At 40.3% G+C, this 14,780-nt stretch overlaps 1 protein-coding gene across 2 annotated transcripts in view; it reads right to left on the bottom strand.

Moving 5' to 3' along the window:
* The window catches only part of NADK2 (NAD kinase 2, mitochondrial), a gene marked incomplete at its 5' end in the record, with an annotated part of 36,139 nt that overhangs the window by 5,014 nt on the left and 16,345 nt on the right, over window positions 1-14,780 (bottom strand). Inside the window, 9 exons of one of the 2 annotated variants that reach the window (XM_084278191.1) lie at window positions 94-147; window positions 231-286; window positions 2,401-2,544; window positions 5,909-5,987; window positions 6,896-7,032; window positions 9,436-9,519; window positions 10,870-10,951; window positions 13,441-13,529; window positions 13,884-13,972. In XM_084278191.1, coding sequence (XP_084134317.1) covers window positions 94-147; window positions 231-286; window positions 2,401-2,544; window positions 5,909-5,987; window positions 6,896-7,032; window positions 9,436-9,519; window positions 10,870-10,951; window positions 13,441-13,529; window positions 13,884-13,972 — 814 coding nt within the window. The remainder of the gene's footprint in view (window positions 1-93; window positions 148-230; window positions 287-2,400; window positions 2,545-5,908; window positions 5,988-6,895; window positions 7,033-9,435; window positions 9,520-10,869; window positions 10,952-13,440; window positions 13,530-13,883; window positions 13,973-14,780) is intronic. The other variant, XM_084278192.1, reaches the window with a different exon arrangement.

The following is a 14,780-nucleotide window of genomic DNA, read 5'->3' as shown; positions in this document are numbered from 1 at the left end:
CCTAAAATACTGACAAGGGTACTAAGTATTAAGAGTACACACAAAATTGACTGGTCAGCAATATCTTAAAGGAAATCTGCTCTTTTCACTAACCTTTTTGTATGAGTTCCGTGTTCAGTGGCATATTCAAACTTCCATGCTTTTTAGCTGTTGAGCCAAGAGAAAAAGCCCCAGTTAGGTGTATGTGTGTTTACAGAAACTTGGCCAGTAATGCCATGCTGTTCACTCACCCATGTTAAGGATCTCTTCAACAGCTTGATGAGCTACCTTGTTAATATTATAGGACCTAGACAGAGAAGTAGAAGTCTTGTTTGCTAAGCAATACAACTGGTGATAAAAACAAACCAAAACAAAATCACAAAATCTTTTATAGTTTTTCATGAAGAACTATGTTCAACACCAGGGGAAAAACGAATAAAGCAAGCTATTAACTGTATGCTAACATCAGTTTCTTTAAAAAACTCTTGGATTGACATCTAGGTGTCAATTTGTAAACCTTAATAATCCATTAAGTTAAGTCTTCAGGAAAGAAGAGCATGATACACAGGATGTAGTCTCCTAATCATTAATCTTCCTGCCTTAAAACCCCAATAATTGCTGATTTAAGTCTGCATAAGTAAACCTTAAGCATGACAGTTCTCCAGATCATGTGTGTTAGCATCTCTTTTATCCACCTCTTGTTAATTAATTGTTAACCCAACAATTCTTAACAAACATTATGAGTCTTTCTCTACACCCTGAGATGTGGGCTTGAATCTCACAACAACCAACCTTTATAAAGAAAGAAAAGTCATACCAGACACTTCTGCATTTGCCACATTCGGATGCACAACAAGCCCACATAAAACCTCAGTCTGAACCAATCCTAAACTCCTGTGCCCAGGTTCAAAAGGGATTAGCTACTAATCACAGTCTCCTTGCATGAGTATTATAAACATCCCAGACGCCCAGGTCTCAATACAGTTTAAAATGCTCAGTCCACAACTTCTGCCCTGGTAGTAAAATACCTCAGACTGCAACAGACATCCTCTGAGCCTCTAACAGACTACGGAGCTGCTGAGGGTGGTTCTTACATGTACCACCCACCTGCAAGTCTGGGTAGATGCCAGCAAAAACCTGAGATGCAGTTTGAAACTATTCTCACGCTCAACTAGATATCCTGTCTCTAGACATCCTGTAAACTTTGGCACCTGAGGGAAGCACCTGGACATTTTATGTGCCTCTTGGTCCAAGGAGGTCTGAAAACCCAGGAGATCCCCTGAACAACAGGCTAAGGGAGATCACTCCGTTGAGATTTGGCCTTAGTTTAGAGAAGTCAAGCAATAAACACTGATTACATCAATGCTCATAGGCAGTGCTGGAGTCTGGTCCCTGGTTCTGGGATTGCTCAGTACAGAGCATATAGGCAAATTAAATGTGTAAAAACAGCTTTGAACTAAGACTGTACATTCCCAGGGTACTGAAAACTAGGGAAGTTCCTCCAGCAGTCTGCCAATTTCATCCTTGGCACCCTCCAAGACTAAGTTATGCTCACCGAATACAAAATTCTGAATTACAATGAAGAGTAAAACCCAGTAACCATGGCTACAGCATGAATATTCATTTTTGTATTTCATTTAAAGCTACAGTTCCAGTTCATCATAGTCTGCCACATAAATCCAGGGCCTGTTGTACAACTTTTCACTATAAGCACAGCCAGATTTCCAAATGAAAGAGGGTCTCACTGTACACATTTCTCACATTTCAAAATAAAATTGACTGGACTTTTTGCAGTACTGCAACTTGTTTAAACTGAAGTGAAGATAATTTACCCCTTTGATTAAGCTAGCACAGCTCTGCTTAGATATGCCAATCTTTGTTTAAGGGGAATATTTTGGCAAGGAGACTCTGTCCTTTCAATTAAGTTTGGAAGAAGAAAGAGGCTTGGAAAGAGAATGGACAGTAGATGTGCCAGAGAACAGTTAACACTGTTTCCAAGTACCTTTTCCCATTCTTCCTAGAGCTTAAATTTTTATAATTTCACTTAAGTATTTTCATTTCGGTCAACAAGAGTAATTCAAAGATTCCCCCAATGTGCTCTGCAAGTCAGAGCAGAATCTCTTTTCCTTGCCATCCCCAACCATTCATCTCCACGTGTGGCATACCTTTTACCAAAATTACACCTATGGTTAAATCAGCTCCTCACCCTTTCAACTCTTCTCTCTATACCTACAAGTTAGGGGTGCTCTGCTCTTCTCATACCCCTGAAACAGTTCTGAGCCATATTGACAGAATATTTGGACCTGACATGTGCTGACTTAACCATAGCCCACGTCAGTCTCAGTCTGGGCAAAATGCTTAAGCAAAATAAGTTAATCTAGCTTATCTGTGATAATTTAATATCATTTTATATGTACTTACCACGCTTTTGATCCTGTTCCAGTACACACATTAAGCCCTGAACTCTTCTGTTTTTCCCAAGGACCATCATCAACTGATATCTCATAATAGGAGGCCCTATGAAGCGAGAATTTAAAACTGGGTTTGCAGGACTTAAAGTTCTCCCTGAATAAGACAGAACACACAGCCTTATCAGGCACATAAAAATTTAGAGGAGCTAGCTTCAAATCTGGATGATAATTTCAAAGGCTTTGCAGCATTTCTGCTTTGGCAGCCACTTTTGATTCACTGTTCTACAGCAGTTTTTATAATGGACAAAAGTGATTCGCAGCATGAACTTGCAAGCAGGTTTTCTAAAGCCACCTTCCATATTAAATTACGCACAAAAAACTCTGTCTTCACCTGGGAATGGCATATATATGTATACAAGCAGGGTTTGCTGGCCTACAAATGACATTACGAATACATTACCATCTTTGCATAACTGTTGGAACTACAGAAAAACTGTGTTTATGCTGTGATTTGGTCTAATAAAATTAGATCAGTGAACACTAAGAGGTAAGGCACTCCAATATCAGTATGTAAGAGCATGGCTTCAAGCTGAATTTGTGATCACTTCAGTGATTACAAAAATCCATAAAAATAAAATTAAAAAGTCACTGTGATTCTTCACTTTTAGTTTTACTACAGTAACATTTCTCTCAGGGCAAATTCTTCCTAAAACTCAAATGTAGCAAGTCTTGGGGCGCAATCATCACTCTGAATGGTATTATTCATATATCAGGGGATTCCTAATGAGAATCTGCCTAGAAACACCAGGCAGTCTCTCTCTGTAAGCTTCAGACTTCCAGGGTTATGTTTATGAACTGAGGTAGCTGATGTTCACAGTGACTAATTCAAATAGTATGATACAGTCTTCAGATTGATACCTGTGTAGAAAAACACCACATTCACTGTGTTCAGCATGACTGAGTTTCACCTTTCTTAATAAAAGAAGCTTACTGAGCTGGTTTAGGCAATGAATGTTTTGATCTGGACAGACTAGCAATACACCTCTTGAATATTTGCTGTCAAGTGATTCAGTGAAATATAATAATGCTGAATAGATTGATGTAGATGTAGCTTGAGACATTAATATAACTTTAATTTGTGTATTTTAAGAATATATTTGGTTTGGATATTGATGGAATATGGCTGTGCTGTAACTGTGTGGGCCGTTTCCTGAAAGGGGCTACAAAACTTAGCCTTGAAGCTAGTGAAGTTAGGGGAGTCATAAATAATAAGACTAACGACCAATTAAGAGCGAAAGGGAAACATACTCATTCTTGAGAAGATGGGAAGATGGAAGAACAGGAAGCAAATTAAGAACACAAGTGCACGGCTTGATACCCTCAGCAAGTACCCGATGATACAAAGCTGGGAGGAGTGGCTGACACGCAGGAACACTGCGCTGCCAACCAGAGAGACCTGGACAGGCTGGAGAGCTGGGCAGGGAGAAACCAGATGAGATTCAACAAGAGCAAGTGTAGAGTCTGGCACCTGGGAAGGAACAACCATCTGTGACCGTACAGGCTGGGGGATGACCTGCTGGAGAAGAGCTCAGTGGAGAAGGACCTGGGGGTCCTGGTTGATGACAGGTTGGCCATGAGCCAGCAGTGTGCCCTGGTGGCTAAGAGAGCCAATGGGATCCTGGGGTGCATCAGGAGGAGTGTGGCCAGCAGGTCAAAGGAGGTGATCCTCCCCCTCTACTCTGCCCTGGTCAGGCCCCACCTGGAGTATTGTGTCCAGTTCTGGGCTCCTTGTTATAAAAAGGACAGGGATCTCCTGGAGAGAGTCCAGAGAAGGGCTACGAAGATGATTAAGGGCCTGGAACATCTTCCCTATGAGGAAAGGCTGAGTAAGTTGGGACTATTCAGCCTTGAGAACAGAAGACTAAGGGGGGACCTAATTAAAGTTTATAATTATCTGAAGCAGGGGATGCAGGGGGAATCAGCCAGCCCCTTTTCAGTGGTCTGTGGGGACAGGACAAGGGGCAATGGCTGCAAGTTGGAGCATAGGAAGTTCCACACCAACACGCAGAAGAACTTTTACACAGTGAGGGTGACAGAGCCCTGGGACAGGCTGCCCAGGGGGGTGGTGGAGTCTCCTTCACTGGTGATACTCAAGACCCGTCTGGACGCCTATCTGAGTGATATGTCCTAGGGAGCTGCTTTGGCAGGGGGATTGGACCCAATGATCTCTCAAGGTCCCTTCCAACCCCCACAATTCTATGATTCTATGATTCAGTTTAAAAGTTTTTGGAAGCTGGGTATGAAAGTTGTTTTTTTCCCTTCGATCTCCTTGTCTTCTTAACTGCCATGCAAAGTAAGACCTTGGAAAAGGCACCTAGAGCTGTTTTGTCCTAATACACTGCAGACTGCTGTACTTGAATCTTACAGAAGATTCATCTGTGTGACAGCATTACCAAAGTCTTCAAGTGTAAGGTCCTGTTAACACAATGTTTACTACTAGAGATATGGTCCTTTGGGCATTGTGTTTCTCAAGCCCTCTCAAATATATTGGAACCAAAGAGCACAAGGTATTTGTGACACTTAGGAGTAGAGGGCTATTATTATTAAGTGTTGGAAAGCAGCTTGATATTCCTTTACCACACTTCCTTTACATTAAAGAACCTTTTTAGAATCTTGCTAAAATTAGGTTTGATTTAGTAGAGAGCAAAATTTGTATCTTTGAGACTACTTCTTTCTGTCAGTCTGAAACTGCGGTCCAGATGAAAGAAAGCACTCATGGAACAGCTAAACTGTTTCCAGCAGGAATCAGTGTCCCAGGCACTGTACAAACACAGGATGATGTTACACAGAATAAAAGGAAAAGGGATATAAAACTCAAGTAAAAATTTGGCCAAATCCTGACCAAGGATTTTTACATCCCCAGGCACATTCCCCACATCGTTCTCATTATCATTTGGCTGGCAGGAATACACGGATTTTCAGGACAGACAGAAAAGTCAAAGTATCCTGGATAACACAGTATCAAGATTTGATACATTTCTAAAACAAGGAACTAAGTGTTTTCCCACAGTAACAAGCCTCTATTGCCAGACAGGCAGGGAAAGGAGCAAGCACTTGGTCATGCTAAAACCTCCTTCTGCTTGCTCATGCTAAAAGCTTGGGAAGAGTTGTAAGAAGAGATGCAAGAGAGGAGACAGTTGAAGGATGGGTACTTCAGTCTTCCATTTACTGTAAGGACAGTAACTGAAGGCAACTGGTTAGGTAAGAACCAACCAGGAAAGGCGTAAAATAATGAGGAGGAAAGAAAACAGCCAGGAATAAAGAAAGATAGGAGAATGGCAAGACAGGAAGGTGGAAACCCAGAAATTAACATCACTGCACTTACATGTCTGAAAACACAATCCATGTTAGATATTAACAGACTAGGACTGAAATTCTACAGCAACTGATTGCCCATTGCAATGTCATAGGAAGAAATTACATCAATTGTGCCTTGCTGCAACAGCAAACAAACATACCTGGATGAAAGAGATTCCCCAATGAATACTTCATTGAGTGCTCTCACTGGTAAAAGATGTGGACCAGAAATGTCAGATCCTGCAGATATTGAATACAACAGTTTTAAATCATGACTCTAAACCCCACAATTTCAAAAACAATTCACAACTGACTGGAGGACACACTCTGGTGCCTGGGTTGACATTCTAGACCTCTTACTCTCTTTTCCTGAAGGACTCAATTTTTCACTGATTTCATCTGGAGCTATTCACAGTCCTTTACTGCAGACTACGACCATGACACATTCAGACACTGCTTTCCCCAAAAACTCATGGGCACCCGAAGAAGCTGAAGTCAAGTCCTTTACCAGTCACTCTTCCAGCCTAGTTAGATTAATTGACATTATACCACAGGGCAATTAAAGGGGATTAAAAAAATGGTGTTGACCAAGGATTTCTCAGTGAGGAAATGCAGCGTTAGGCACAGGTTAAGGATACAGTCCGTCATAACGAAAACAGTCAAAGATATCTGAAGAATTACCCTTGGAGAAACTCTCACTTCTAATTTCTCATTTGTGTGCTGGCAGTCTGAGACCTGGTTGTTCTTTCAGTTATGAAGTAGGCTATCTCAATTTAGCACACAGACACATACTTTTAGTGTGGAGTGGCTAAATGCATGGCAAAATGTTCACAGGGTAGCACTAAATGTCTATAGTAACACCAAGAGACAGCAATTTAAAAAAAGATCTGGTACTTTGCCAGCAATTAAAAATATTTCAAAACACCTCTAAATCAACTGTTAATACTCAAAGCTGGTTCTAAGCCCAGAACAAACATACAGAAGTAAAAAATGCTCCCTTCTAAAACTCCTTAATTCGGGGTCTTCAGCTAATGAGAGCTGTCTCTCAAATATAGCAACCAGACTTCAAATATTTTAACTCTTACAAATCTTCATCTCCTGTTCCAAGTTAACACAGTAAAGTGATTTCTTGTCAGATTTTAACGTACTTTGATCTTGGAATCTTTCATTTATGTGAGCCCTGCTGTGTTGCTCTTGGCTCAGCTGCTGTTCATGTAAATCTACCGGGGTTGGGTTAATACCAGTTCCTTCAAGATACAGTCGGATTCTCTGCCGCCACTGCCACCTTAGAGAGGAGAAAGAAGCTGGTATCAGTAGCTGAAACATTAATTGCAGAATTAGATATCATCAGAGAGTCTTCAATCACAAAGCACAGCATCTTATGATTAAAAGTTTAATATATTCAAAATCACATTTCAAGTTTCACTACTTCCACTGTAATTTCTAAATTTAGAAAGATAATCATACTAAAATGTAAATACTTTACACACAATCTTCTACCTAATGCTTATTGTATGTGGAAAGTAAGAGGCACTAGCCAAAAGTAGTCTACAGACATAGATAACTCATCTTTTTAGGCATGTGATCCTAACTTATGAATTCATTACTGATACAATGACTTTGAGAATAAGCTCTCAGGAATTATACAGCTATACATGCTATACTCTGACCATGTTTTTGTATTTGCAGATGTCCAGAAAAGCATCTCTATCTACCCATTTATATATGAAGGCCACACCTATCCCCTCATTTTAAGAACCTGTACTAACCTAGCAACCTTAGGATGCTTAAGAGGAATTCATTTGAAGAAGAATATAGAAGGCATTTTTCCTTAAGCTGTTATGACACTACCAGGATTTTTTATCTTTTACAATTCAGAGACCATATAAAACGAAATAGTAATAGTACTTATGAAAGCAAATCACAAAGGAGTGTTATGAATACATCTTTTCCCAGTTCATACTGTCGATATCTGGGTAACAGTAACCAGATTACATATCCTGAAATTACAGCAAGGAAGGGTTATGCTTTCTATGGCCACATTACTAGTTTTTCTTTGTTGTTATCCTGGTTCAACGCATTTTTACTATCATGATCTATCTGTCCTGAAATTCCAGTATGGTTTTAAGTAGTCAGGCAGACAGCAGGCCAATGAGTACTGTTAATGCCAGGGTCCTTACAATACTGGTGCTAGAATCTACCAAAAGTCCTATAGATTTAGAAAGTGGGCTGTACCCCTATTCTGAGATCCTGTTACACCACTGACCACTAAAAAAAAGAAACTTGGGTGGTCTCATGTAGTTTGTCCTTTATAAATCAGTAATGTTGTTTGTTTCATAGGACTACAAGGTAAGTGCTTACACAGATGTCTGCACTGAAGTGTCTGACACGCCAAGTACAGAGAGAAAAGACAAGCCCCCTTGTCCAGTGTCTGGCAGCTCACAATCCTTATGCAACTCTGAGCCACCAGAAGATCTTCTAGACAGACTGATCCAGTTACCCACCTATTTTGAAGTTTTCTTAGGGACAAATAAATCTGAGAACTGCCAAATGAAACACCTGCTTGGGTCCTTGCTTAGGAGTATCAGTTCCTACTATTATGGAAAAATAACCAGGAGGATCCTTTCTGTGTCACTCTGGTGAGGCTGCAGCTCCATAATGAGCAACAACAGGAGTACCAGCAAAAATAATACAACATGGAATCAAAAAAAAATGAGAAGTGCTAGATTATCAAGGGAGGTTACCTGCATTAGCACTACCAGCTTTACTTAAGCACCTGAGCATGACGAAGAGTTAAAAGCTCCTATTTTCAAAGCCTCAACCCATGTGAGTTGAAAATACCTGTTCATTTTACAAAACCAATTGAAATCCCTTCAGTTATTTACAATCAATCCTCATGACTGTATTCATCACATTTCACAACTTTCCTATGGCACAAGTACAGTTACACTTCAAGATACAAATTAAATATGCTACGAGTATACACACAAACACCAACTGTAATGTATTTTCATCTGAATTACTTGTTTCTGTTTGATGGTTTCCCATCACAGAAGTATTCTGAAATGGAAACACATGACAGAACAATGTACCTCTTTAATTAAAAATGTCTTCCCTAGTCTGTCCTTTAAAACTATGCTTGCTTCCTTTTAATTCCAGTAAAATTATTCCATTTTAAGAATATCTAGTATTGAAAACATCAAGACATCTTCAGCATAAAGAAAAGTGTTGTCTTAAATTTTGTCTAATGGATTAATGTAGTCGCTCTACCTTAATTACCAAAACCCCAGGTGGAACACACTGACCATTTCCACACTTACCAGCTTCTATTAGTACAGCTGATCTGTGTACTACATACGCATCTGAGAGTTAGAATATGTAAACAGATACACCCTTTACAAGAACACAGTTCCTCATTTATGAATGTACTAAGTCAGAAACTAAAATCAATTACTAAAGGTCATAACAAAAGTCTTTTTGCTGGAACTGGCAGTCAATTTTATCCCTTGTATTCCAATCTCACTCTTGACCACAAACACATTTTTCAACATTGTAAACGTCTACACAGAATTTACAAGTTAAGGCCACAAGATTTTACTAAGCATCATCTGCTCTTTAGGTATTGCACATCAGTAAGAATTTTCCAGTCATAGTGTATTTTGGAAATCCAAAGACCAGTGAATCCTACCTGAACTCACCACAATAAAGCTTCTGTAGTGCTTCAGGAAACGAGCGTGTGTACCTCACAGGCAGGCATAAATGACCCTCTGATCTGGTAACAAAAAAGGACAATGAAAATGATGTAACTATTATTATTTGGCATCTTTAAAAAACCAAAACAAAATACACACCTCTTTCTGTTACACAAAGCCAAAATGTATTTTGACCTTTATGAACCTATACTATTCTTACATAATAGCACATTGGCAACAATACACCTCTTTCAGTTCCTGGGATGTGTATGTCTAAGACATAGGATATTTCTCCCACACCTTCCCAAAAAGCTAGTCATTCAGATAGTACCTGTACATTACTGCAGATTTACTAACACAGTTCCTGTCATCATAGTTGCAGGCAAAGAACTCAAGCTTAATAAACCTTGTATTTTAGAAAGCAAATTTATTATATTTACATACTTTAGTGATATGAGACAGGTAAGCAACATGCCTAAGAGCAAAAGAATGTCGTATCAAAGCCAGAAGACTAAACACCACTCCCCTTACATGAATGATATTTGATAACTTGAAGGCACTTGTTATTTGAACCCTGCTATTCAGGCTTGATACTGTAGAATATTCACAGCATTTGAAAAGTTTTTGAAGAGGAACAAGGCACGGAAAGAATTAAAAAAGCAGTGGCTGAACGTTTAATCTACTAAGATTAAACTGACTGGTATTATCAAAAGCAGAAACCTAAATCTGGCAGTCTTGGCAGAGAATGCCTTGGTGAATTCTGGGCTTTACTTGCCATCCATTTGAAGGTTACACCAACCAGGCAGTACTAATACACTGCATCCACCTGCCCAAATCAATCTTATGGCTAGGTGGATGCAACTTGTGTGTAGTTTATAATAGGACAACTAAATGCCATTAACTGGCTGAGAAGACTGCGTCCTCTGAGGTATGACACGGTTTATATGGAGAAACCAGAACAAACTTCATTTGAGGCCCTACAGAATTTCCAATAGGAAATCCTTCATAAAGAAACCAAGTTTCTGCGCGTTCAGGCACCACATTCAGTTGCTTTCCTGTGACTGCACTATACTGACATTGCTAGCCTCAAGCTTCTGGTTAGTAACACAAGTTGCCGAGCTGCAACGGCTGTTACACTGGTGTACGACAAGAGCTGTGGCAGCTTAACACAGTCATGCTCATCCTCTACTACCTAATGTCCTCTCAGATTAAACAGGATAACTCATTGTGGAAACTTTTCCAATAAAACATCAGGTTCACTTGATCTACACTCAAGTGCAGATCAGGTCACTAAGGGTCACTACTACATCAGGTTCACTATCTACTATCAGATATTTATGCTGCCAAATGCTTTAGGTATGCCTCATGAAAACAGACATATATTGTGCCTGATATTAAATAAAGCAATGCTTTCCCAAATGTGTTTTTACCTTTCAGGGTCAGTATTTACTCCAATAACTGGTTTAAATTTATCAAAGACCTTACTTGCTGCCAACAACATTGTACCATCACCTACAGAAAAAGCAAACAAAAGTCAGATTCAATTCACATTCTACAACAAAATAGCCTCCCATATACTACAGTGTTACCACTAGTGATCTTATATCAACAACCAACCAGGTAAGCTGCACAAAAATAAAAAGGGCCCATAAAACTAATGACACCTTTCAAAGCGAAATAGTGACAACTGAATTCAAGACAGGAAATGCAATCACATAAAGTATGACTTATCTAACAGGTATACACACCCAGACAACTGAATCTGGCAGAAGGGAGATTGGAAATTTCTGCATGTTTATCAGCTGGTAAGAAAAACTCCTTAAGAAAATAAATTCAGAAATTATCACTAGTCCAAGCCACAAGAGACACGAAACAATAGCTAATTTCACCATGAATTACATGAAGACAATCACTTTGGTTCCATTCTCAGCACTGAGTGCACCCTCAGGAAGTTTGCCAAAGACACCAAGATGTGTGGTGCAGTCGACATGCAGGAGGGAAGGCATGCCACCCAGAGGGACCTTGACAGGTGGGCCTGTGTGAACTGCATGAAGTCTAGGAGATGACTGTGCCCCTGTACTCAGCATTGGTGAGGCCGCACCTCGAGTACTGTGTGCAGTTCTGGGCTCCCCATCACAAGAAGGACATTGAGGACCTTGAGAGAGTCCAGAGAAGGGCAACCAGGCTGGTGAAGAGGCTGGACGGCAAATCCTATGAGAAGAGGCTGAGGGAGCTGGGGCTGTGTAGCTTGGAGAAGAGGAGGCTGAGGGGAGACCTTGTCACTACCTACAACTACCTGGGAGGTTGTAGAGCGGTGCGTGATGGTCTCTTCAGCCAGGTGACAGGAGATAGGACAAGGGGAAATGGCACAAAGCTGCATCAGGGCAGGTTCAGATTAGATGTTAGGAGAAAAAAGTTTACTGAAAGAGTCACTGGGGTCTGGAACAGGCTGCCCAGGGAGGGGTGTTGAGTCACCATCCATGGATGTGTTTAGAAAAAGGGTAGATGAGGTACTTAGGGATATGGTTTAGTATAGGACGGGAATAGTTGTACTTGATCTTACAGGTCTTTTCCAACCTTGTGATTCTGTGATTCAACAAGGCCACATGCAAGGTCCTGCACAACTACAGGCTGGGCAGAAAATGGATTGACAGCAGCCTTGAGGAGAAGGACCTTGGGAGTGGTGATTGATGAGAGAGGCTCAGCATGAGCCAGCAATGCACTCTCACAGCCCAGAAAGCCAACCATGTCCTGCGCTGCACCACAAGTAGTGTAACCAGCAGATCAAGGGAGGGGATTCTACCCCTCTACTCTGATCTCATGACACCCTAGCTGGGGTGCTGCATCCAGCTCTGGGGTCTCCAGTACAAGAACGACAGGACCTGGTGGACTGAGTCCAGAAAAGGGCCACAAAGATGATCAGAGGGTTGTAGCACCTCTCTTATGAAGACAGGCTAAGAGAGCTGGTGGAGTTGTTCAGCCTGAAGACGACTCTGGAGAGACCTTATTGCAACTTTCTGGTACCTGAAGAAGCCTACAGGAAAGCTGGACAGCGACTGCTATAAGGAGATGGAGTGACAAGACAAGAAGTAATGGCCTTAAACTAAACTATAACCTGAATCAGTCTTTGCACCAACATACAAGCACTGAAAACCTCAGATGATTTACCGCTTCCCAGTTACTTGCCTCAAACATGGGAAAATGCTGCCGTAGTCAAAATGGCACTTTATTCTCCAGTTCACAGTAGTTATTTGAAATTCACATTAGGATTCTTCTGGAATCTACACATAACCCTTTCTACCCATTCTGCACAGTATCTGGCAGCTAAGGGCAAAACAGACCAGTGGGGAGGAAAGAAAGGCTGAGCAGTGGTCAAGTCTAACTGCCACACATGACTGAACATCACATCTGAGCCCAGTAAGACACAGAGTATTTGCAGCAAGTCACAAAAATAACACTGAATGAACTACTGTGATCCAGTGTTAAATAATCAGGTTAGCTGCTCTGCTGGTTCAATTAAAAAGCTTTAATCAGTAGCACAATCTGCTCAGAGGTTGCATACTTTTACCTGTAGCATCCCACTAGACACTCCAGTCACTAGGGTTAAGTGCAAAAGCAAGAAAAACAGTATGAGTGAGGGGAGCAAAAGGTACTCTATGATAGACTCCACCCCACATACCGGAAGGCAAAGAGTAAGATACAGGGCTACGTATAATCACATGACAGCAAGCATTTTACCCTCTACAAAACTACAGAAAATTCCAAAGTTTATACTGTTTTACACAAGACATCAATTGGGAATCACGTCCTAGTGTTACAATTTCAGCCACTACAGGTAGAGACAGTGGTTGCAATCATTGCATTTTGTCACATTACCTGACAATAAGCAAGTCATTGTTAAAATATGCATATCTCCAGATACTTCACACACTGCAAAATACCTCTCAAAAATGTATCTATGAAAACATGCTGAAACAAGTATTTTCCTTCCACAGTCATACCTCCTGCTGATATAACAGCATCTGCCCACTGAACTGTATCTTCATTATAGTCTCGACGTTTAACAAGACGAACTTCTATTTTCTCATTCCTGTAAAAAGCAGAAAAAAGCCTGAAAATGTCAATAATGTTGTCAAAACATTCTGAAAAACTGACGTGTACTTAAGAACTAATTACAGTGGTATTTGGTTTTGGTATATAGGCATTTGACACACACATTCTTTACAACTTTTTCATTTGTTTTCAAGGTAAGATGGTGTATTAGTTAACTGAACTGAGCTAGTTCACATTATGACCTGCAACATTATTCTATGATTCTACGATCATCCTGTATCAATATTCTTATTTTATGAGAGCTTGTAACACAAAGTTTCCTTTTGTTGTTTTACACAATCCAAGGGTGTTTGCATTGTGTCTGAAATTCCCAACTTCCATACATTCTTACCGTAAACTGTCTACAATATGCTCCACATTTTTTGTATGTATGCGATGTCGCTCCAGCAGACCAGCATAGTTAGATCCCTTCAAAGCAAGCTACAAGACATAAATTGATTTTGTAGAAGTTAATCAAGTATTCTTGAGTAATACAAATAGAAGCTAAAAAACCCCATGTATTTTATCTCAGAGAGACACGTGCCTTTTTAAGCACTGCACTAATTACATCTCTATATATATACACCGGTTGTCTGACTTGTTCATTAAATGAGCTACATGGCCACAGCAGCCAAAAGTCACAGACCTTTCAAGGACTCTACACAAATATGCAAACAAGTATGCTACATTGACTTCTACACCCCTTCAGACACCTTGCTTCCCCTGAATCAGCTAAGTAATTTAAACCCTTGGTAAATCTACATAAAACAGTTATACTAACCATAGTCCTGCCATGTGCTAAAAGCACCCAGACAAACAGACAAACAAACAGAGTTATAAGCACTGGGCTCCAAGAGAAAAAGGACAACAGAAAAAGCAACAACAATAACTAAGAAAACAGGAATCTCTGAAACACCTAAAGCATTAACCTTCATTTTGTATCTGATATAAAATGGAAGACTGCCAAGTGTTGACAAAGGTGACATTTCCCCTGCGTCAAAAAAAGCTTAAGGACAATCTACCTACTAACTCTGATACCATCTACTGGATTATAGACCTGATTTTTCAAACAAACTCACTTCCATAGCAGAACAAACAGTATTTAGCAGTTGCATTCCAGCATCATTCTTACTGAAAGATGGAGAATTTAAATACTTAATCTTGACAGACTCTTTACACCATGGAGATAGTCTGCAGTTCATACAGACAGACTCTAGTCTCAACCACCCGATCATAAAAGATTTAGGCT

The sequence above is a fragment of the Gallinula chloropus genome, assembly GCF_964237585.1.
Source record: "Gallinula chloropus genome assembly, chromosome: Z".
NCBI classification, from domain to species: Eukaryota; Metazoa; Chordata; class Aves; order Gruiformes; family Rallidae; genus Gallinula; species Gallinula chloropus.
Note: the sequence above shows the minus strand (reverse complement) of the source record. Positions and strands in the feature narration are given on the sequence as shown.